Source organism: Podarcis filfolensis (assembly GCF_964270895.1).
Source record: "Podarcis filfolensis genome assembly, chromosome: 1".
Lineage (NCBI taxonomy): Eukaryota > Metazoa > Chordata > Lepidosauria > Squamata > Lacertidae > Podarcis > Podarcis filfolensis.
Window position 1 is genome coordinate 85,601,278 of NC_139604.1, and position 25,046 is coordinate 85,626,323.

Sequence of the window (25,046 nt, forward strand, 5' to 3'; positions counted from 1 at the left end):
GTCTCCATTGGTTCTGCCACATGTTGCTGTAGTGTACAGTATTATGTTGACAAGGTTAATTTTTCACTATTAAAATGCTGCTTTGAGATATCTGGCTTCATCTTCCATTTTCATAATGCGTATTTTCTGAAGAAGTCAAAACATTCGGAGTTGGGAAAAAAGTTAGATGAGGGATGAGAACTCTTAAGTTACTTACGGATTGTAACTGTCTTGCTGGAGTGATTCAAATTTAGGTTTGTGCAGTTGAAGTGGTTTTACCTAGGAATTGTGAGACAGCAATTAATCGACAGGGAGCTGTTATAATATCTGTGCAAACAGTTCAGGATTAATGTTTAATAAATAGCCATGGGGGAATGTGAGTATAAGGTCTGTTGGCTAATTTGGCTAAAATCTATGCAAAGTGGTAAGGAAAATGAAATTGAGTGAAACTGTTTATCAGTGGAGACTTCAGCATTAGGGCTTAAAGGTAGAGCCCTCCCAATCAAAAGGGGCATTATTAAAGACAACCAAACCATCTCAACAGGTTGAGTATTTGCATTCCGACCCCCTGCCCTGTCTTATGAAACTGAGCAGCCAGAACCCACAGTGCCACTCTGGGTGACCACTTGTACAGTGCATCACCAAAAAGAAAAAAGAACAGATTTGCATTTATAAAGGCAAATTCAGAAATCATTACAATAATTTAATCAGAAGAAAGTCTCAGCGTAGAGTAGGGAGACTGTGCCCTGAGAACCCGCTCTGTCTCTCTGCTAGGCAGTCTTTGAGGATTATCCTCTACAAAGTAGGAATCTTGTCCACCCTGCTGTCACCTGGGATGAAATAGATTATCGTTCATCTTTATTGTTTAAATTGGTCTTTTGGAGGAGGGGGATATTGGGTGGGGGCAAGCAAGATGCTGATTTTGCATTTTGCTGTGCGTTGTCTGTTTTTCACATAAGCATGTTTTCAGGGACTGTTTGCCAGTGAAATTTGGCAATGAAAAAATTTGCATCTCAAGGCGGCTTGGATGTTGCAGTGATTGACAGGAAAAATGGAGATGTGGTACCAAAAGAAATAAGCCAAAAAAGCAGGGGCAGGAGTGATGCAAAGCCTCACAAAGATGCTTAAATGTGTTTGTTTTAAAAGCCATACAAATATAGTATGCCTAGTATGTTTTGCTGCCTTCAGGGGCAGAAATATTCCTAAAAGCTTTAAACCACAGGTGTGCAATATAGGGAATGCTTGCAGCCCCCAACAGCACCTGAAACTGCCTAATTCCTTCCACCCTCTTAGAGTTTCTTCCATCCCCATTGTTTCCTCTCCACCCCACTAGTTTTTAAAATTATTTTCCCCTCTTTCTTCATAGTTTCAGAGGAACTGATTTTAAAAATGGTAGATTTCTGCTACATTTATGTATATTGCACATTAAAGTCAGTAATTACTTTCACTTGTTTTTCAGAACAGTAGCAGTATTGGTCTGATTGTATTAAAAACACCCTTTGTATTTGAGAACGACCCCATTAAACTCAATGGGGTTTACTTTTATTCTGAGTCAGCCTGCATAGATTTGAGGATTCTTATCTGAGTGGCCATAATAAAAATTGAAAGCACAGCAGTGTTTATACAATATTAGCTATTTTTTATTTACATATTTTCTTACATTTATATCCTACTCTTCTTCCATCATGGAACCCAAGGCAACATACATATGATTTCCTGGAGGTCTCCCAATCCGCGCACTGACCAGACCTAGTCCTCCTTAACTTCAGGGAGATGATGACCTCAAGTGCCTTCAGACCATACTCTGAGACCATTCTCAAACACTTTCATCTCTGGCCCATCATTGGCTTTGGCTTTCATAACTGCCAACATGCAGCCCCTGAGAGACTTTTTTTCTTCTTGACGGGGTGGGGAGGGGGGGAATTCCCCCCCTCCCGGTGGTTTTAAGTGAACTATATCAATGAGAGATTTTTGCCCCTAAAGAAAACAACACAGCAAAGCACATTGGGTAGAATTATTATTATTTATTTATTTATTTATTATTATAATACCCCGCCCATCTGGCTGGGTTTTCCTGGCCATTCTGGGCCGCTTACAACATAATCTAAAAACGTAATAAAAGCATCAATCTGTAAAAACTTCCCTAAACACAGCTGCCTTCAGATGTCTTCTGAAAGTCAGATAGTTGTTTATTTCCTTGACATCTGGAGGGAGGGCATTCCACAAGGTGGGCGCCACTACCAAGAAGGCCCTCTGCCTGTTTCCCTGTAACTTCGCTTCTCACAGTGAGGGAACCAGCAGAAGACCCTCGGAGGAGGACCTCAGTGTCGGGGCTGAGCGATGGGGTTGGAAGCCATTTAGGGGTTTAAAGGTCAGCACCAACACTTTGAATTGTGCTTGGAAATGTACTGGATCCAAATGCTCTGCATCCTCTAGGCATGCCTGGAGTTGTTCAGCAACCACTCGCTCAATCACCTTGCCCAAGAATGGAAGATTTGAGACTGGGTGATAGTTGGCCATACTGGTCGGGTCCAAAGATGGCTTTTAAGAAGCGGTTTAATAACCACCTCTTTCAGCGGGTCTGGGAAGGCTCCCCCAGAGAGGGAAGCATTCACTAGCTCACAGAGCCCATCGCCTAGCTCTTCCCGCTTTTATAAGCCAGGATGGGCAAGGATCAAGGAGACAGGTGGCCAGTTTCACTCGTCCAAGCAGCCTGTCCACATCCTCGGAGGTAACAGATTGGAATTGATCCCATACAATATGACCAGACAGAACCCTAGCACTCTTCTGCTGTGGCCGTGCTGCCACAGTGGAGTCTACATCTTTCTGATTCTGAGTGATTTTATCTGCAAAGAACTTTGCAAAATCATTGTGGGAGATCTTGGGGTCATCACCAGGCCCCGATGGGGGAGGTGGTTCTGTTAGATATATAATATATATCATCTTTTTGAAAATCAAGCTTCATTTTGAAGTTTTACCTCATTTTTTCCCCCCACCAACACTCTATTCCTACCCTGCCAGCACAGGCATGCACACACCACTCAAACCTGGAAGGTGGTCTCCCTAACCCCAGATATATGGGACTTAGTTGCGATTACCCAGTAGTGAAGAGCCCTCTCTGCATGACCAGAGGTTATTTCTTCACATTTTCAAGTCTGAGTTATGCTGCTGAAAATAGCTTCCCGTTCTGTGTTGCAGTGGGCTGCATCTCAAATTAAACCATTAACATTGGCCTTGTGGGCTGAAACAACTTTAAACCCTTTTTTCCCCCTATACTCATATAACATTTATATAAAAAAAGAATGCCTTTAAATATGTTCTTTCAATTTTAGCAAATGTAGCGGTTTGGTTTGAGAGGGTTTAAAAATAAAAAGCTTCATGGAGCTAAAGGCAAGTGTGTTACGGGACACTGTAATCACTTTGATTATTTTGGTTGGTTAGCAACAGGTATGTATGTTGTAGGTAGAGATAGATAGATGATAGATAGATAGATAGATAGATGATAGATGATAGATAGATAGATAGATAGATAGATAGATAGATAGATAGCTCATGCCTTTCCACACACCCCTCCCATAGGGAAAGGCTGGGGCATCTCTGGCTCCCCAAATGTTGTTGGACTCCCAACTCCTATCAGCCCCAATGAGCATGGTCCATGGTCAGGGATGATGGAAGCTGGATGCCAGTGCACAGGTTCCTATCCCTGGTATAGGGAGTAATTGATGTTTCTGCACATCTTTGAGAACATTATTTCTTTTTGTACGCCCTAGTGTTGGGAAAGGAGGGGCTCTAAATAGTGCCTCCCCCAACTCTCTCACCAGCTACCACCACGTGAGACCAGCCTCTGTGTTCAGGGCTGCAGGGAATGTTGAAAATACAGCAGCACAAAGAACAGAAGAATCAGGGAAACTCTCAGATAACCAGCACAGTAGAAGGTAAAATTCCTTTGGAGTCTCTACTCAGTGGATTATCTAATATAATTGTTAATTTAGCTTGGCAGGCAATTAACCTTTTCTCTTTTTTGGGTCCAGGCCTGGGGTTATAACATTGCCCCAAGCATCACCGTGTGTGTTGTATTTCCTTTTTGTTTAGCTTTCCTTGATGAATAACCTCACGCTCTTTGCCTTAACTTAGGCTCACCCATGACATCAGCCTGGAGGAGTTTGAGGATGAAGATCTCTCTGAAATCACGGATGAGTGTGGAATCAGCCTGCACTGCAAGGACAGTCTGGCCTCGCGGGTAAGGAAATCAGTGCTTCCTTAATTACTGCTAACGAAACACCCATTCCCACCCAACAGGCAGGTAAGGGATGCAGTAATTGTTTCCGGGCAGGTCAAGCCACAGCCATTTACACACACACAAAAACACATGTACTTTCTCAATTTGAACCCCCTTCTACCTCCATCCTTTGCATCTGCTTAAGCCTTACTCATTCTCCCCGGCAGCCCTGCCCTCCCACAAACCTGAAGCCCTGTACAAGAAGAGGACTAGTTTGGTTCTTATTGTAGGGGACCAGACATTTTTATGATTCTTTTCTGGACGTCCTTAGACCAGCCTTCCCCAATCTGGTGCATCACTGTGCTGGCTGGGGCTGATGGGTGTTGTCCTTTAAAATACCCAAAGAGCAGCTGGTTGGGTGAAGCTGGCAGGCAGTAATGGTCCGCCTGTCTCTCTGTGGTTTGTATTTAAGTGTTCAGTTCTCTTTATGCTGCATCCTGGGTCTGGGTCACCCTGAGGCAACGTCACTGCAATGCACTGTGTCTTGACTGCACCTGGAGGAGCACCCAGGCCTGAAGCAAATGCAGGTGCCGCTGCTATTGTGTGCTTATTAAGCAATCCTTCTTGCATGAGGCTCTAGACTGGGACTCATTCCCAGCTGCAGATCAGCGGGGGTTGGGCTTGATCTATGAAGTATTAACTGTTCTCAGCCTTCAAGAAACTTTCCTCAGCATTTATGAGATCTGAGGGCACTTAAATGAAGGGCATCTTGTATGGAGAGTTTTGCTAAGCGAATGGGAATTGGCATCATCCTCAGATATCCTGCAATAATCTCAACTTTTGATTGGCAGAGCCTTCAGTCTATATTGTACTGAAGGTTCATTTCCTTTTATGAGGCTTCATTTTAAAAGCTCCTCCCTTTATTCCAGAGCATCTTGCATGTCTTTTTATGCCCACCTCTCACACTCCCATAGCACATGATGGATGGTTCTTATTTCTTGTTTAGGGAATTGTTTAATGTTTGATGCTTTATTGTGTTTTTAATATTCTGTTGGGATCCACCCAGAGTGGCTGGGGAAACCAACCAACCAACCAATCAATAAAATTATTATTCCCATAGCTAATTGCTAACTCTAGAGGTTCAAGCCTCAATGACAGCCAAATCCTTTTGTATAGAAGCCTTTCTCCCTAATCCCAGATATATGTGAAGTGGTTATGGTTAATCGGTGATTAGGAAAGGAGCTCAGCACATGCTTGGAGGCATTCTTCTCTATGTTTACATCACACAGACCCGAGCATCAAAACTGTTGTCTGGAAAGAACTTGTGATTCTACCCAAAGTCTGGTTTTGTAGATGCCACCTTCTGTTTGGATTGGGGTTTTTCCCCCCCATGGAAACATTTCCTCATGGGATACTTAAGGAGATAATAATAATAATAATAATAATAATAATAATAATAATAATAATAATAATTTATTATTTGTACCCCGCCCATCTGGCTGGGTTTCCCCAGCCACTCTGGGCGGCTGAGATATAATGGCCATGTGAGATTTGTACCACCACAGTGTGTTAGGCACCACCTTAGATCTGAATCTGCTGAAATGCACTTTAAATGAGCCCACAAGGGTTGCAGGGTGACTTGGTAGTGGCTCTAGCAGTACTATGTCGCTAGCGCTGCAGTGCTGATGGAAAGCAAACACAACCAAATAATCCAGGACTGTATCATGTATCTCAGCAAGGGAGGGGCATGATAGCCCATTGGGTACAAAAGTAATTCCTGCTCCAGGATCCCAACCAGCCTTCCTGGTTTTGCTGGCACCAGAGCATTCAACCTGCCAGAACATGAATGGGACCTACCATGGGGAAGGGCCATAGCTCAGATCTGCTTTGCATGCAGAGGATTCCAGGTTCAGTCTCTGGCATCTCCAGGTCAAGCTAGGAGAAACCCCTGCCTGAGACCCTGGGGAGATGCTGCCAATCAGTGTAGACAGTATTGAGCTAGATGCACCAATGGTCTGACTCCGTATAAGGCTGTTTCTATGCTCCTAATAGTAGTAAGGCAGGCATGGCCAAACTTGGCCATCCAGATGTTTTGGGACTACAATTCCCATCATCCCTGACCACTGGTCCTGTTAACTAGGGATGATGGGAGTTGTAGTCCCAAAAACATCTGGAGGGCCAAGTTTGGCCATGCCTGTAGTAAGGGAAACAGAGGAAATAAAATGGCTTTTCCCACCCCTTTCTGGCACCTCTCCCTTGACAGAAGCACATCTTTCCCACCAGCCTTGAAGGTTGCATGTTGAAGAAGTCGGGAAAGATTCAGACGGCAATTTGAGCTGTCTGTGAAAGCCACAGGAGATTGTAAAATGGTGGAGTTTCAAAACTGCATGGTTTTCTGACAACAGAGGCAGAAGTGTGATGCATTTATTATGTATGCCATGCTAGAGGGAAGAAAGCTGCGGAGATGTAAAGAAAAGCTGAGAGGGTTCTCTGTCGCCAGAGGAAGTGCGTTCTCTACAAATGAGATACAGAACATTTCAGGCTCCGGGGGGAAAGGACTTAATGGGCGACTTCCAATTAACCACTCTGAACTTCAACGTTTGGAACATGCTGGCTGTGACTGAGCCACGTAGTTTTGAGATGAAGCTCAAAAAGGTGCTTGAAGAAGAATAAAGGGATAGAAAACCTAGAAGAGATTTTTTTCTTTTCTTTCTTTTTGTAAATCAGAAGTAATTTTTAAAGAATAAACTCTGGTTATGTTACAGCTGGGCAGAGTACATGGACACTGATCAAAACAAATACGTTGTGTATCCAGGCACTTTGCAGAGACATACTGAGAAAGGAGCTAAAAGGAGAGAGAGCGATCACAGCCAGAAAAAAAAATGCCTAAGACACAAAATTCTGAAAGAAGCTAAAATATGACTTAATGGTTTACATGGAACTGACAAAAAATTCCCCCAAGGGGCATCACTTATGGTGGGGGGGGGGGGGAGAGAGAGAGAGAGAGAGAGAGATTTTGAATACCCTGAGCTGAGGTTTCTACATACCATATTTTTCCATGTATAAGACTAGGTTTTTCTCCTAAAAAATAATGTCCAAAATTTGGGGGTGTCTTATACACGGATAGATCTTCCCCCATTTTCTTAAATTGGAGTACCCCCCCAAATTGGGGCATATTATACATGTAGGGGTCTTATAGACAGAAAAATACAGTAATTGTTTGAAATCAGTTTTGATTGTGCAGACTGTAGTCATTCAAAATCAGAGCACCATTTGCAGAAAATAATGGGGGCTTGCTCATAAACTCAGGAGCGTGTTGGGTTTTCTACCTCCTTACAGTTGTGTCGCTGGACTGGGTACCACATAACGTTTCCATTTACAAGGGCAACTGCTGTAGATTCTTCTGGTGCTTCTTCCACCACAAATGTTGCAGTAAAGAAGCCTTATTATGACTATTCCTTTTCCAGCATAGCAGGAAGGAATGCAGTTCCATGCCCTCCCATTCCACCTGTCCAAATACCTGCCCTCCTCCCATTATCTTCTCTGGGATACAGACTAAAGCCTGTTTGCTGCTGCTGCTGCCAGTGAGGAGGATGGGCAAAGTTGCCACTTCAGCAGGAGCCACAGCAATTAGTTCTGTTGCTTCAGAGCTTTTCAAAGAAAATGCATGTTCTCTGGACTAACAGGTGGCAAGTGCAGAGAGGAAAGCTATATAGAAGGATCATTTGCTGTAACAAAACCTGTGCCCTGTTCCATTGTCTACCAATTAAGAGTAACTTTATGGAGCATGGCATCACCCATTTTTGTCTGATGGAATTTAGTTCTGCTGCACTTCTATTGCATGGGGTAGAAGATGGCATTTTGAAACATCTTGCGTTATGTATGGGAAGTGTCTGTTTCACTCTAAAGTGCTGGTAGTTTCTCAAATAAGATGTGCCGGGGGGTTCTGGTCAACCTGACAGCCCTGTTCTCTGAAAGCAGGGGGTTAATACTGAGAAGGAAGCTTTCCGTACATGCTCAGTGGTAGTGTTCATATTTATGTCACAAGGCCCAAGGCTGAGTGCTTGCATATGATTCTGGGGCCAGTCTCTGGTTTGCTCCAACTCAAATTAAGCTGCATGTAAATGGATCATGAGTAGCTTATAGAAAAGGGCATCTTGCACTGCTTCAGAGTGAAATAGACATCAGATAGGAAGAAACTGGACATGGGCTACATTTTTTTAAAAAATTGTAAGAGTGCTGCATTGCAGGCGGTTGGACTCGATGGCCATTCCAACTCCACAATTCTACGATTCCATGAGTGCAAATAACAGATGTCAGCAACCTCAAACCCTGCCTGGAAATTCATGAACTAAAGACTTTAAAGCAATGCATTTCAGCAAGAACTGAAGGCTAGAAAAGCACATCCGAGCAAGTTCATGCAAGGTAAAATTAAGATATTGTATTTGTTGACCAAGAAGAGCACCCAAGCTTAAACGTACATATACACAGCCGCAGTCATAGCTGCTTTAATCAGAAGTTTGCATGCCAGAGAGCGCGTGGAAGAATGCAAACAAAACAATTCTGCTCTGAGATAGGACCTGAAAAAAGTGCTCCAGGGAAAGTTTAGATGCTGTTCTGCAAAGTGTGGGTTTTGTTGCATGTAGCCAACATGTGTGGTCCAGAACCCTCAGGGTCCATGCTAGGAAGACACATCCATCTGTCCATCTCTTTGACTAAAGCTGTCTGACAGTGGAACAGGCTGCCACAGAAGCTGGTGGACTCTTTTCATTAGAAGCTTTGAAGCAGAGGCCAGAAAGCCACCTCTGAGGGATGTTGTCGTGGTGCCGTTCCTGCATTGGTAGCGGGTTAGACTGGATGACCACTGGGTTCCTTTCCAGGACTGATCCTATGGTTGCACACACACTAACCTGCTTGTAGCACAAATGTGTTTTTCTCAATCTGGAATCGTTCATGTTTGCTCTCAACATGCTGTTTTCAATCTAGATTGATTCTAGATACTACCATCTTACTAGGGTGGCTGTGGTTACTTGATATTAAAACCCTCTCCCTGATTACATCATCCATGCTTTTCCTTTCTACACATGCTCCAGGTGAATGAAGAAGGAAATGGTGATTGCCACCTTACTGCAATGAACTTTTATTTTCAGAATGACAGTTTTCCAGTGAGCACTTTTCAGGAGCAAAATATATACGCGATAGATCTGGTTTGTGTGCGGACTGTGTAGGGAAAACAACCCAGTCTATGTAAAGAAAACCATGTAGGGAAAACAACTTGGTCTCCATTGATTCTAGAATACAATTTTGGGTGTACACAGCCTAAGATTCTTACATGTGATCATCTTGCCAAAGAAAAACCCTTTGCTAAAATGCCCAGTAAGCCTGAATGCCAGAATGTGACAGCTGATGGATTAGTTTCAACACACACTGACATCTGCACTAGAGCCACATTGCTTTGACACCCTTTCAGAGTTCAAGCCCACTACAGATGTTCTGAAGGAGACTTGGGACAGAATGGCTGTCTGAAACATATGCTAACAGAATTGGGACAGATGGTGTCAGGCAGACGAAGGGATGGTAGGTTTTCAAATGGTTGACTAGAAATTTATGACCTTCTGCGGTTGCAGTAGCAGAGCTGAAAGGGATGGCTAGCACCAGTACGCTTTTGTCTACTTTCAACAGTGTGCTTTGCTCTGTATAAATGTGTGTTCTTAAAAATCCATGTGTGACAAGTTGAGGCTCAGGAAGGTGGGTTAGGAAAAATGGGCTTTAAAGGAGGGGAGCAATGGAGAGAGGTATCTCAGAGGTTCCCCACTGCTGCTATAGCTGGATGTATAAGTAAATAATCCTGAGCACTGCCCATATCAAGCTATACAGTTGCCAATTTTTAGGGCCTTGTTTTGTCTAACATTGTTTTACTGCCTCTCACAATGGAAGCTAGTTTGTGAGGTTGTGGAGCCACTCTGTCATACTGCAGCGCAAAGTACCGGTAAGTTTGAATAGTTTGCCATGCTAGTGAAAAGAAGTGAAATGCTGGGGTGTTAATCGTTGTGCCACATTTTAAACCTTCAATTTTGTTTATACCAGTTAATCGGGAAGGACCACAAAATAATTACAATGCAGTTTTGAAAGCGATTCATTATTGCATATAGCCTGTTCTCCTCTCTTGGCACACACACGCCTTTCCAGGCCTCCAACATTTCTGGATAATGGATCTCTCCAGACAGGAACTTGATGCTGCTCTGTCTATTACTTCATAGTGCACCTGCCATTCTTAAGTGCACCATGTAAAGTAGACAGCTTGATGACCCCCAGCCCAGCTCCCCAGAGGCAAGCGGTGACTGCTCATGCATATGAATGCTCTAAAGATGTGTGCTGTATCATCAGGAATAAATAGGGGTTTGGAAGAGGAGGAAGAACTGAGAATGGAACTCGGATCTATTTATGTAGAGGAAAGACTGAACTTTTCCACTGATATGATTCCAACATAGTATCAGGAACTCAGGCAAAAATAAGGAGATTTTCTCAGTGAAAAATACTCAGAATTGTATTCTGATTAAAGATAAATGGTGCTATGGAAGGATGGTGAAGCTAGAGTGATAGGGCTAAGCACACACAAAAAAGTTTGTGAAGAACCTTGAGTTGTAGTATTTTGTTGGCCTTGCTATGCCATTAAACCCCAGGGAGGAGAAGAAGAAGAAAAGTCTGAATGATCTGTTGTCCATGGAAATCATGATGCAGCAATTCTTAGTGCAGCTTCAGTGAGCTGCATATTATTAAATCCATACTTACGAAGAACATAAATCTAGAAAATGGATCACAAATCAAGGCCGGGCAATTGAGAGAAAAGTGCAGCTCTCATCATAAGGCAAACTGGGAATGGCACAAAAGCAAGCATTTATAATAGGGATGGAGAACCTGTGTGCCTCCGAATGTTGGGCTCCAGCTTCCATCAGCGTCACCTAGCAAAGTAGCCAGGGATGATGGGAGTTGGAGTCCAACAACATCTGGAAGGCACACAGATTTCCCTTCTGTAATTTGAGAGATTATGTAGTCTATAGTATGCCTGCATCTTACACACATTTAACATGTGCAATTTCACCTATACACAGGCAGGGAGGAGTTTCTCTCACAAGAGCTTGTGGGATGTCCTGCAAGATTTTGTGAGAGCTTCCCTATCATTCCCAGAGCCAGAGTGGGCCTTGCTGAGAAGGAAGGCCAAGAGCTTAAAATCTCTTTTTTGCATGGGGAACCCCAAGCATACCAAGAGCTTTTAAGTTCTCAGCCTTGCTCCCTAAGAGTGTTTGGGGGAGACAAATCATGAGTCTGTGAATTAACTCAGGATAGCGCAGCAGGCGAAGGAGGATCAGGGGAGAAGCGAAGCAGCCAAGCTTTTCTTTCTAGGTACCCGCACATTTTCTTGTGCTCTCTAAAATCATGGTTTGGTTGAGCATTATATGCAAATGAAGCCATTGTGTGGCTATAGCTTTGCAGTGCAGTAAGTGGTCTTTAGGAATATGTGGCGGATAACTTTGGCTCATTTCTTAGCTAGTAAACATATTGATGATAGAAAGAAATTTCCCTCAAGATCAGTGTGGCTATTGACCCAGAAGGAATGGGATTGTCTTCCATCATATTATGGGGCTTGGCTCACTTGCTTGAATTACCTGGATCTATGTCTTCCGCAAAGACTTTTCTGTGGAGTACATGCTCCCTTCATCTGCCACCTTATGTGTTCTGAACAGTGTCAGGAGATGAAGTGTACGGGTGTAGTCTGGGTATGTTTGGTTCCAACAGTTAAAATCAGTGTATCTTTGTCTCCTTTCAGCTCTTTGGTTTTATGACACTCTGGGGCTTTTAAAAAATGGTTGTACAGCTGTACAAATGGTTTCTTTCTTTTTAACTTAAAGCTCTTGTTACCTTAAAGACTTGAAGATTCCTTATTTACCACAGAAAGGCATTGAGAAAGCTATTTCCTGTGTCATAGAGTGACCCAGTGCATAATATTTACATTTTCAGAATGATCCATAGGCATTTCAGTGGAGACACTTTGGGGATTTGGTTTTGCTTACCACTGAATTCCTTATGAGTTCTAACAAGAGTTAGGAAAAATTGCCGTGTCCAGATTGCCTTGGCGTTACTTCCTTAAGCTATTCATATTCATTAGATTACTGCAACATGTTGGGCTGCCTCTGAAGACTGTTCAGAAACTTCAGCTGGTGAAGAATTTGGCAGCCAGGTTCCTCATTGGGGCAAGACAGTTTGAGCATATTACACCAATCCTGGCCCGACTGCACTGGCTGCCAATTAGTTTCAAGGCTCAATTCAAAGTGTTGGTTTTTACTTATAAAGCCTTAAACAGCTTAGGACCTCAATACCTCAAGGACCGCCTTTCCCCATATGAACTGATTTGGATCCAGTGCTCATCATCTGAGGCCCTTATTCGTGTGCCTGCTCCATGAAAGTTCCAGATGGTGGCAACACGAGAACAGGCCTTTTCTGTGTTTGTGGAATGCTCACCCCAGGAGGCTCGCCTGCCATCTTCATGGCATATCATTAGTCGCCAAGCGAAAGCGTTTCTCTATAACCAGGCCTTTGGCTGATTAACATTCTATGGCCCTTTAAATATGTTTGTGGGAGGGGGAGTTACTGGTTTTTCTTCGTTTTATTATGAATTTGGTGTTCTTACTTTGTATTTTTATGTTGCGAACTGCCCTGTGATTGCCAGATGAAGGATGGTATAGAAAATTAATACAGTCGTACCTTGGATCCCAAATGCCTTGTGACTCAAACGTTTTGGCTCCCAAACACCACAAACTCGGAAGTGAGTGTTCTGGTTTGCAAACGTTCTTTGGAACCTGAACATCCGATGGGGCTTCCACGGCTTCTGATTGGCTGCAGGAGCTTCCTGCAGCCAATCAGAAGCTGTGCTTTGGTTTCCGAACATTTTGGAAGTTGAATGGACTTCTGGAACGGATTCCGTTCGACTTCCAAGATATGACTGTACATTGATTGATTAAATATGGAACTACTAGGCCCTCTCCAGTAGGTGGCAGCTGAGGTCAGGATCAGTTTTTTGTTTTTCTAGAACTTGCCCTCTGCACCAGGGATAGGGAATCTATGACCCTCCAAATGTTTTTGGCTTACAGCTCCCATCATCCTTGATGGGAGTTGGAGCATCTAGAATGTTACAGTTTTCCCCCTTTCTAATCTACCCCAAACCCAAGTTTGGATTGCTTAGTTGCTAGAATTGTGACAGAATAGCAAGAGCATCTGTAGCTAAGTTTTGGAAAACTTTTTGTTTGGGCAACCTAGGCTATCGGTAAGTCAAAAGTTTGGCAAGTAGCCTCACTTTAAAAGATTTCATGTGAACAAGGAGGTTCATGGTCGAATGACTCCCTCGTTGTATACAGTATGCACTTTAAACTTGTGCACATTCTGCTGTATGTGCTTGGCAAAATTATTTCTAAAAATTAAAAAGGGTGTGGAAGGGGGCAAGTGTCCAGGAAAAAAAGACTTTGGCGATTGCACCCAATCTCTGCATACAGAAAACCAAGCATAGGACTGAGAAGGCTACGTCAGAACCCTTTCCTTGATATCTAGTTTTCTTTACTCAGGGGTTCTTTGGATGAAGAAGCAGTCCCATCACGTGATCCTCCGCCTGCATCCCAAAGTGGGGCAGTCCAGGCACAGGTTTACCACCTGAAATATTTTATCTGTATTTCCCCAACTTTGTCCTGCAGAAATTATTTGTTACACAGTAAACAGAGGGGGTGGGAGTACGGTGTCCCAATTATTTGTTAGGGCTGCTGCAAGGAGTGGTTTGTAAGAGCTTTTGATACGGTGACAAGTCGACAGCTTCTCTTCTAGGTGGCTTTGATTTGGAGCTTTGATGCCCTTTCACAAGGAGACGGTTGCTGCTGATGAATTGCGACTGCCTGACCCACCCTCCTCCGCTTCCTAGCCTTATTACTGCTCTCATTCTTTCTCTCCCTCCCTCCCTCCCTCCCTCCCTCCGTCCCTGTTTTATATCCTGGCAGAGCCATGTGAATCTGCAGACCAGTAGCGTTCTGGGAGTGGGTGGAGGGGAGGCCAGCCGGCTCCAGGCAGAGATGCTTCAGCTAGACCTGATTGATGCTACTGGGGACACCCCAGGCGACGAAGGGACAGCTCCTGAGCCGATCAAGAAGGAGCCCACGCCAGTGACCATGGACACCTACAGACCCAAGCGGCCCACGACGCTCAATCTCTTCCCACAGGTGCCTCGGACGCAGGTGAGTCCCTCGAGCGAGAAAGGGGGTGAGGTGGGTAGGGATCTGCAGGAGAGGGCAGGGCAGGAATAAGACAAGCGCTGTGTCTTAGATCTGAATAGACGTGTTTTGGATTGCTCTGTGATCGTTCCCAGTCACTGTCAAGCAGAAGATGAGAGCTGATAGTTTCCCCCTGCAGAAATAAGTCAGTGTCTGCAAAGCAAAGAAAGCATGTTCACCTCCCTGAACTCAAACCTCACATTTCCCCCCCCCCAATAGTTGTGTTGCTTATGGGCAAGAATGTGCTCTAATTGGTGGGGAAAGCTGCCAGAGAGAGCCTTTGGGGTGTCTTGGAGCTCTGCATGCTTTATCTTTCCATGAAGATTGTAAGAGTCAGTGGTAGATTCTGGGATTAGAAGGTGGCAGGGGTGGGGAGACTGGGTTTCAGTGCTTGATTTCTGAATTGAGATGTTCTGGGGCTCAAACCACTGTAGACATTATAGTCTTTAAGTAGGAAATGCTGCTGTACAATCCCAAGATTGTGTGGTGTGTGCACATGTGTGTGGGGAGAGGGGGAACCTGTTAGCTGTGAGAGGAATGTACTCTGAACATGCTCAGAGTTTAACATTATTTCTGTTCAAAATATGTTCTGAGTCTGATAGCTGACAGACTGTGGATTAGAATAAGTTTTAGTGAGTTAAGAAGGCAGGGAATCCATTTTGGAATGGACACCGTTTTGGGGAAGCGAGAATTACCTCCCCAGAAATGAGACCATAGGGATAACATCCTGGAAGTGGTTAATCCCTTTACCGGGAGACGTTTGGCTGGGATAACAGCTCTGCTGATGAAGGGAGACTCTGTGCAGTGTTTGTGTGTGCAAGAGGGTGTGGGTGGAAAGAAAGGAACAGCTCATTCTCCTGCATGCTCAGTGGGGCTTACCCCCAGGTAAGGAAGTTAACACTTCCATATCCTTTTGCCTGGGAAATATCAAACCGTTCCACAACATCTCTTCTGTGCATTCCCGTCCTCAAATGAGTCATGCAGATGATAAATGCCAAGTTTCCTCTAGAAATTCTTGGCATGTATACTGGTGCCTTGTTGTTTAATTTATCCTGCGTCGAAATGGTTTATAATGCATTCAGTCCATGGTGACCTTCTCTTCTGTTGAATGGCTATAGAATTGTGCATTGTTTTGTGCCTAAGGAATGAAGCTCTAAAAAGCACCAAGATTCTGGACTTGGCCCAGAGAATTGTGAGGCCATCTTTGACCACACCAGAGTTGTCTGTAACCTGTTGCACCCTAGGAACCATTGTCAGGAAAGATATACCCCCTGAACAAGATTAGACGCCTAGCTGGGGATACTGGTCAGAATAACTTAGTATTAGTTCAAAGGGGATTTGCTCAGAAAAGAACAGTGTGGGCACAGAAGAACCAAAATTACAGAGGGGCAGCCATGTTAGTCTGTTAAAGTAAACACGAAGAATCCTGCAGCACCTTAAAGACTAATGGAATTATAGTAGCATTAGCAGACTGTACCACACTTCGTTACATTAAAGGAAACAAAATATTCCAGTTAGCTACCTGCATGTTTCTGCATTGTAGAGGGTTGGACTAGATGGCCCTTGGGGTCCCTTCCAGCTCTATGATTTGATGGTGGTGTAAGGAAGAGTACTTACGATGGGGAACAATTTTACCAGGAAGTGGGAAGAGAACTTGCTGAAAGTATTCAAAAGGGAGCATTTATTAGAAGTAACAGGAAATGTGTGAGCAGTCTATTTTGGCTGTGTTGCATGATACTGGAAAGAGTTTTTAAACTTCCCTATATCTGCAGCATCCCTCCTCCATCCAAGAGCAGGAGTGTAGATTTCAGCGCTCCGTGCTGTAACTGTTCGCAGCCTAGCCACCTGCAATCTCTTTATCTGCCTCTCTGTTGTTTAGTCTATAAAGCAAGTAGGGTTCCACATGCAACAAGAGGCTATTTTTAATCGTATGCTGTTCTGGGATATTGGCTCCACTTACTATATAAGAAGATTTCCCCAGTGACGTTAGCAATGGAAAGTGCACCGAAAGGCAGGTGCTGCTCTGTGCAGCAGATGGTGAAGACTGCATGTCTCTCTCTGTGTGTGTGTGTAGGTGGGGGCTGGGAATTGGTACCATTATGCAATTGACAATAGAGGCTATTAAAGCTCCAGCTGAAGAGCTGAATGGCTTGGGCTGGAGAAAAAGGGGACAAGGATAGAGCCCTCTTATCCAGCTTTTGCCAACCTGGTGTAACTCCCAGCTTGGCCATACTGGCTGGGGCTGATGGGACTTGTAGTCCAGAATACCTGGAAAGTACCAGGTGGGCCAAAGCCACTCTCATCATAGCTGCGCCTCCAACTTCCATAGGAGAGTAAAATTGGAAAACACCTACTGTCATAGTCTCATGCACCCTGCAACATTCCCTCTGGCACCCAGGACCATGTGTAGCTCGGCTGTACCTGAAATTTCCACAAGAGATACCCCACTTGTTGGCTTTAGCGCTCAATGCCAGCAGTTTTGAGCTCTGTCTTAGAACCAAACAAGATGAGATAGAAGAATAGCCTTGTTTGAATTTTCACAGCAGATGCACCTGCAGAGACAGCCATTATGATGAGGACCACAATGCTGGGTGAAAGATTAATCCTTGAGCAGGACATATTGGGAAAGGTGCCCTATACAGGCACCCAGTGCAGTTCCCAAAGAATAGTTGCAATACGTCTCCACTTTGGGATCCGATACAGCAGCTGAGCTGTTGCATTTTGCACTATCTGCAGCTTCTGAACCCTCTTCGAGGGCAGCCCCGTGTTGAGCGCATTGCAGTAATTCAGTCAGGAGTCTACCAGAGTATGAATAATGGTAGCTAAGTTATCCCAGTTCAGGAACAGCCATAGGTGGTGAACCAGCTATAGCTGAACGCATAGGCGCCAAGGGGAGACAAGCTCCCCCAGTATATCTAAAATGGAAGGGCCAGGACCCCACAAAGTTCTGTGGTGACATGCGTGCACACCATGAGGCATGCTTGTGTCACACACACAAGCCACAGGATGCCCACACAACACATCAGCAGCACACCTTGGGGCGTGCACGAGTGACACCAGCACACCATGAGGCGTGTGCGCACACTACTAGCATGCTGTGGGGCATGCTGATGTCACGGGGCCCTGGGAGCCCTCATTTATAGGGGCAAGGTGGCAGCCCTGGCTGGGCATGTGCACACCTTGCCTTCCTGGACATCCAGTCTTGACTTTGAATCAAGGAGCACTGCCTGCTCCATATCAGTGAGTGTAAATCCCTCAAGAACAGGTTGCTTACCCTGTTCCTGGACATAGGAACCACCTCCCATCTTGTAAGGATTCAGCTCCAGTTTATTGGTTCTCATCCAGCCCTTGACGGCTGCCAGACTTTGGGCTTCACCTGACTCAGATGGTATAAACAAATAGAGCTGGGTGCCATCCACAAATGACTGGATCTTCTCACCTAGCAGTTTCATATGTGTTTGAAAAGTGTGGGGGAACAAGGTAGGTGCTTGATGATGACCCAAAAATTACTCTGCAGATAGCAGAACCATCACAGTACAGTGCTCCCAACTCTCAGTTTGCAGGGCTGCTCCAGGAAGATACCATGGTCTCTGGTATCTAAAGCTGCTGAGAGATCCAGGAGAACCAAGAGGGATCCACCTCCCCTGGTATAGGGGCTGATGAAGGGACTAATCTGACTGATCCCTTCATGATGGATGAAGGAGCTGATCTGGCTTGCTTTACCAAGACTTGGGTGAATGAGCTGGGTGGGCCTGCCTGGGTACTTGGTACAACACCAGACTGAGGCAACAACTGTTGTTGTTGTCCACAAAAGCACAATCTCCTTTTCCAGAAACCTCTTGATCTTGGGATGGGGTTCAAAGGTCTGCCCCTGGTGTTGGGCCAGAGAGACAGTATGTTTAAAGGAGACAAAAATACTATTCTTGCGGTTTGTGCATGCATACTATCCCTCAAACACATACTGATGTATTATATTTATTTCTTTTCAATAGAGGGGAGGTGGGATTTCCAGTCTGAGATGCTGAATCACCAGAGTAATGTTAATACAAGCTTACTGCCGCAGGAGAATGAGAGTGGTCTTGGGGAGCAAAAACTGCAGGGTGGTGAGGGTTATGATGCTGCTCACTGAGAGTGTGTGAGAAAAAGGGTGTTTTTTAGGCCAAGGCAGGCCAAAAACATAATGCAGTCCTCTAAGGTGAGTCCCCTACTCTCCTACTAGCTAAGAAATGCTTTCTGATTCCAACTCTTCCCTTGGAGAAGGAGTTTCAAGTTTGGGCGCAGGAAGAGGGTTGTGTGGGGAGGGCAGTCCTCACAGGTGTGAGTGTGATGAGTGATTTTGACTTGTCCGTGTTTCGCTTCTGCATGTGGGAGTGGATAGGTAGAAGAATTCACAGAAGGCTATGTATGGCAGGTACAAGCAGCCATAGGTGTTGGGGGAATAATGAAAATTAAATAGCTGTAGGGGTGTTTATGAACTAGGTGAGTAATATTCATAGAAGTTAAATATGGCCTGGAGTAAGCGGTGATCTCACTTGCTCCCCTCCCCATACACCTAGTGCCAGGAAGAGCCAACGGAAATGAGTAATTTCCCAGATAATAAAGGTGGCAATTTACGTCATGGGCTCTTCCTCAGCCAGGCTGCCCTGAGCAGGCTCTGTGGGTACCTTGACTTGCTGTTTTAATGTACTTTTCCCTGAAAGGGAAAGCTGAATATGTCTCCAGACTGACTTAAACTCTCCTTTTATCCTGTTGGTTTTGCCTGTTCAGGAGCAACAATAATGGCAAAATCTGGATGCTAAGATTGTCCGTTTCCAAAGGAACAGGCAGGAGTTTCCAGGGCACTTAGCTATGTCAGCAGCAGACCTCTCTCCAGGCTATTTCTGCTGCTCTGTCAGTCCAGCTATATATCTGATGGGGGGGGGGGGCAAAGGCTGGCACTGAGAGCTGGAGTCTGCAAGTAACCCTTTCAGGCCTGGAATTTCCTGAAAAGGCCTATAAGAGCTGTAACGCAGATCACAAGATCTTATTCTGATCTGGGCAGAGTCTCACTTTGCCAACTACCGTTTTCTTCTTCACACATGGGTTGGAGGAATATGACATTAATTTCGGCAAGGAGACATAGAAACAGCCATGGTCCAAACTGTGGCATTTCAAAGCTAGTTCCAGTGCATTGCTCTGCATTCATGAGACTTCCCCAGATCTGGCTTCCGGACATAGCACCATCAGTCAGCAATATGTATGACTGATCTGTTCAGACAAAATACTTTCAGGCATGGCAGTTGGTGCTGGAATAATCCTGTGGAGAGAAATCCTAGTTCCAATTTCATTCATTTATTTAGATCTATCCTTTAACCTTGTTTACACACTTTATGGGCCAATATTGCTGATATGCTTATCGTCCCAGCATCCAATAAAAAGGAATGTGTTCTTAACACGTTTATATCTTTGCTGTCTTCTGTACTGTACCTGCACCTGTTTAGTACATTTTTAGAATTAACAATAATTTCCCTGATTCCATGGCACCAGTCAGATTGGTTCTGCTATAAGAAAGCATGTTTTATTTTATTATGTTAAAGCATTTAGAAACTGCTTAATATTTTTAAAATCTCAAAGCAGTACGCAACTTAAAAAAACATTATTAAAACAAAAATACAGCATATTTGTTCTGTGAACCTCCCTAAGACCTCCAGGTAAAGGGCAGTATATAAATAAAATAAATAATAATTAGTAATAATAATAATAATAATAATACCAGTGAAACTGTAGTATAAAATGAAGAATTAAGGCTAATGAAGACAGGGTCAAATAAGTTAGAGAAAGCCTGGAAAAAGGTCCACCTTTGTCTGAAGCGAATGATGGTTGCTGCTTCACATATGGCAGAGAGAAGAAGCCCTAAGGAAACATCAGATGAAAGGTGTGTTCATACAGAGGTTTCTTTCTCAGTCGGCTAGAATTGCTCATTCTCATTACAGTCCCCTTTTCACATTAATAATAATCATATGTTCACCTCCTACATTGCAATTCTTGGATGCTGCATTTGTCTCCTCCAAAGTCCCTTTCAAGTAATCTAATAAATCGGAAAGATCACAACAGATATCTTTGTTTTCTAATGTATGTGCAAAGTTTTATCTCCAGCGTTCCCTGTGTGGTGTTTCATAGACTTTATCTCATGTCAGCTACCATTGATAATTGTACCATTAAATCCAAATCTCTCTCCCTGCTAGAGACACTCAGTTGCTCCAAAGGAGTATGCTTGCTGGGCAGTGTGTCAAAATGTCCTGGTGCAGTAAGGATCTTTTGACACTGCATCAGAAGCATCACTGTGTTGCAGTGCAGAGCAACTGGATTGTCAAAAGGGCATAAGGATAAGCGTCCAGCTTCCAGCTCATCCCTTTCCCTCAGACTTTACAGCACTGCTCTTGCGCTGAATGTGATTCCCCTCTTAGTAATTCCCTCTCATGAAACCAGATGCCGTGTCTTCTTCCAGCAACTCTTGGCCAATGTTCCTATCTCCAAACACACCCAACAAGCTGCAGCAGAAATTGCAGAGTCAGCAAGGCCAGTCTGAGTGAAGGACCTTGTACCACTAGTGTCAAGTATCATGGGTGGAGGAATAACTATGTTACAAGCTCTTCAGGAACAGGGAGCCCTACCCCTCTCCAGATCATGAGAGCTTCAAGTCTTTTGTCTGTGGCACATCATGCAGAATGCCCTCAATCACCATATTGAGATGGTTGCATAATGCCTCCAAAGAACTCTGTTGATTCCTGTCACAAGTGTATGATCTCATAATCCCATTCTCTGGTCATCTGAAGTGTGTGTGTGCGTGTGTTGTGGGAGAAGCTGCTTCCTTTTCTGCTAGCCCCTCCTCTGGACATGCATTGGCAGAAATGGTTGCTGTTGAGGCAGCTTGAAGCCTGTACAGTTGCCACCGGGAGCCACGCAGAGGCAGATGGGGACATGGGCTCCTTTGCCCGAGCACAAGAGCAGCTTTCAAAGCTACGTTGGCAGCTAGTGGCAGCCTCTCTCTTTCATTGGCTGCAGAGAGGACAGTCTCTTGGGACAGTATATCCCACTGCCCTCCCTTCTCTTTCTGCCTCTATGTACTGCTTCATGCAGGTCCCGGGGCATTCCTTTCGTACTGAAATCCAGCAGCACGCCAGGCAAACAAAGTGGCTAGGAAACAATGCTTTAAGTCTCCAAGGCCTAGGAAACTTCTAGCTGCAGGTTTAGTTTTATTTTGGGGGGATATTGGGAGGAGCAAATGAAGGCTTCCAAAGGACTGCAGGGGGAAGTTAGGCTTGGGCAAATGCAGCTGAGGAAATAATTTAACATAGAAAAAATAATAATCTAATTTCAGCAAATACAGCAAAATGGGAACTGGGAGCAGCAAATGAACAAGGGGACATATTAAATGGCTTTTAGAGAAATTTGGGGGTGTTGTTCTGGAGTCCATCAGAAGTTTGCTTTTACGTTCATTGTTTTTGTTCAGAAAGTATGCATGCCTTTTGTTAACCATTGGTGCAAGTATGTTTCCTTGTCCCTGCCTCTCCCATTGTACATATAGTAGTTTTCTTACTTGAATCCATTTAGAAATGTTATATGCTGCCTTTCTACAAGCTTAGCGTTCAATGTGCACCTTCCTTCTGCTTGGCCTGTGAGGCCCTGGGGGCCTGTTTAAGATACCCTTTTGCAGGAGACAGTGCTTTTTAACTTAGCAGCAGAGGAAGAGCCTTCCCTGAAGCTGCTTCCTGTAACATTCTCCTCCACTTCTGCCCTGGGAAAGCAAGGACTTCCCTGGTAGAGAGATGGGCAGAGAGTCTGGTGGTACCAGGGCTGAAGCACGAGTGGGTGAGCCAAAGCAGCCTCTGGGAGTAGCTCCCTGAGAGACACAAAAGGGGCTGAAGCAGCTAGAGATGAGTTAGGTGAGAGAGAGACCCTGCTTGCCTCTGACACAGCACATGGCAGCATCACTGGGGACAGACTTTCCAGAATCCTTTAATTCATGATAGCCAAGGAATTATGATAGTCATATTCAAATATCTGAAGGGCTGTCACATGGATGATGGAGCAAAATTGTTTTCTACTGCTACCAGGGGGACTCAAACTGATGGATTCAGATTACAAGAAAGGCGATTTCAACTAAACATAAGGAGAAACTTTCTCACAGTAAGAGCTGCCTCAACAGGTGGACTCTCCTTCATTGGAGATTTGTAAACAGAGGTTGGGTGGCCATCTGTCAGGGATTCTTTAGCTGTGATTCCTGCATTGCAGGGGGTTGGACAACATGGTCCTTGGCTCCTTTCCAACTCTAGAATTATAGGATTCTATGCTTCATAGGCTGTGCACCTTTAAAAAGCATATACCCTTCTCATAAAAGTGTGCTTTAATGTCTGGTACTCCAGTGAATGTCTTGCTCCATGGCCTTATCCAAGTAATAATATCATTTTTGATAGGATCTCTTTGTGAAATACAATGGATACATGGTTACTGCCAACCTGTGTCCCTCCTCGCACCCAGAAACTGAATCCTGATTAATTGGCTACTGGATTGATCGCGAGCATGGTGCCTTCCAGATGTTGTTGGGACTCCCAAGTCTCATCATTCAACTAACATGGCTAAGCGATAAGAGATAATAGGAGTTGTCATCCAGCAACCTCTGCAGAGCACCACCTTGACTCACTCTGGGCTGCTGCTTTGGAGGGGATGGAGAAATGCCAGGAGCTACGCTGTAAAATGCAGCTCAGCCCATTGTGGCAGCAGTGTGTTAGAATGCCTGAAATTCTTTGACCAATGGGAACAATGGCTCATCCACATTTATGTTTGCCCTGCCACTTCCCCCTGGGAAAACCTGTGATTCAGCGCTGAATTGGAACAAACAGCAGTCAGGTTTTCTGCATAGTGCTGTTTGTTCTGATTTAGCACTAAAGAGAGAGTTTTCCAGGGCAAAGGCAAAACCACTTGGAAAGAGAGAGCATTTGTGTGATTCAGTCTCCCTGCAGCAGTGAAGCACAAGTGAATGGTACCCAGAAATGTGACATTTTGCTTCATTCTGACGTAGGCTTGGGGGGTGTTACGAAAAAGGAGCAATGCTGCTGAGTGCTCCAGGTGGCTGGAACCCCAGTCCCCCCCAGTCCCCCCCCAACCCCAGTCCCCATGCCTTGCTCCATCTCCTCTCCTTTTCCCCTTTTTTCTCAACTGCTTCATTGTGGACCTGGCCTACAGTGGTTCTGGCATCTGCGGCTGCAGCAGCAACAGATGGATTTAGCTGTTGAATCCCTATGAATGCACACAGACAATAGCCGGCTGGGGGAGGGGGGAGGGGGAAGCAGCAGGGCCATAGGCTGGAGTTTGGGGGGGGTTGATGGGGCCCCCTTTGTGCCATGCGCCGTTTACCCTTGCAGCTACAAGGCCGCTTTGTTCTTTTGCTCAGGACACTCTGAATAACAACTCTCTGGGGAAAAAGCACAGTTGGCAGGAGCGAGTGTCCCGGTCGTCATCCCCTCTGAAAACTGGTGAGTTCATCTCTGTACAGCGACTGGTTCTCTTTCTATCTTTTTCCTCCCCCTTTTTGCATGATGGTACATTCTCTGGCGCTTGGACCTTCTCACTACATCCTTCTAATATGTTTTCACTTTGGCCTGCATCTTGAAACGGATGCTATAGTTTTATTAATTGACTGGTGGCACACGAGGCATGGGGGGTTTGACTTTTCCTGCCTACTCTCCTTCAGAACAGGCTTATTCTAAAAATCCAAGGCCAACTCACAATGTGGCTCTTGTTACATCATCTCAAGACAATCTGTGGCAGAAGAGCTAGTGTGATAAAGTTGGGTGCAAGTGCTGGAATTGGGTTCAAAAAGCCCCGTCAGACAAGGCACTCAATAGATGGTCTGAGAAATTAACTCTCTCAGTGCAACTTTCCTCACAGGGTTGTGAAGTGAAAGCAACATGAACAGCATTCTGGGGTCCTTGAAGTAAGGGGAGATATCAATTTAATAACAACACTTGGGGAGGAATCCAGTGTCCTGCTAAAACTAAGTTCTGTCAGCAAGAGCATTTCTGCTTGCCCAGTGGAATGATCTGCCCCCTCATCTTCCTCTATGCTGTTCTGCTTGATGGACATACCAATCTCTTCTCTGCTTCTGCTGAATGCTGTTCTGAGGGTTCTCCGGAGCAGATTTAGGGAACATGGGGAGGAGAGTTCTGTTGAACTAGCGGGACACGTTGTGCTGGCTTCTGCTTGCACAATAATTTAGTTGAATCTGGCCCTGAGGGCAAGATTTAACTAATGAGCCCTGCGAGCGGAAACCTGGGCAAGGACTTCCACTAGTGCAACGGAGCTTCCCTCCCTTCCCCACTCCCACAAAATTGGCTGTGTGGAAGTCAGGAGAAAACCTCTGGAACCAGAGGTGTAGGAAGGTCAGGTGGTACTTGGTGCGGAAAGTTTCTTGTCACCCCCCCCCCTTTGATTTTTGAAAAAAAAATTGCCTGCAAAAATCGTTTTACGTTATTTCATATTTTCTTACAAAGGAATAA

The 25,046-nt window shown here is 44.8% G+C and overlaps 1 protein-coding gene across 4 annotated transcripts in view; it reads left to right on the forward strand.

Annotated features, from left to right (window-relative positions):
• Positions 1 to 25,046, forward strand: part of MAPK8IP1 (mitogen-activated protein kinase 8 interacting protein 1) — a 59,830-nt gene that overhangs the window by 20,652 nt on the left and 14,132 nt on the right. For 3 of the 4 annotated variants that reach the window (XM_083601964.1, XM_083601962.1, XM_083601963.1), the window contains exons 2-4: positions 4,114 to 4,219; positions 14,239 to 14,472; positions 23,942 to 24,023. In XM_083601964.1, coding sequence (XP_083458090.1) covers positions 14,311 to 14,472; positions 23,942 to 24,023 — 244 coding nt within the window. In that variant the 5' untranslated portion in view covers positions 4,114 to 4,219; positions 14,239 to 14,310. Of the gene's footprint in view, positions 1 to 3,749; positions 3,915 to 4,113; positions 4,220 to 14,238; positions 14,473 to 23,941; positions 24,024 to 25,046 lie in introns of all 4 variants that reach the window. The other variant, XM_083601961.1, reaches the window with a different exon arrangement.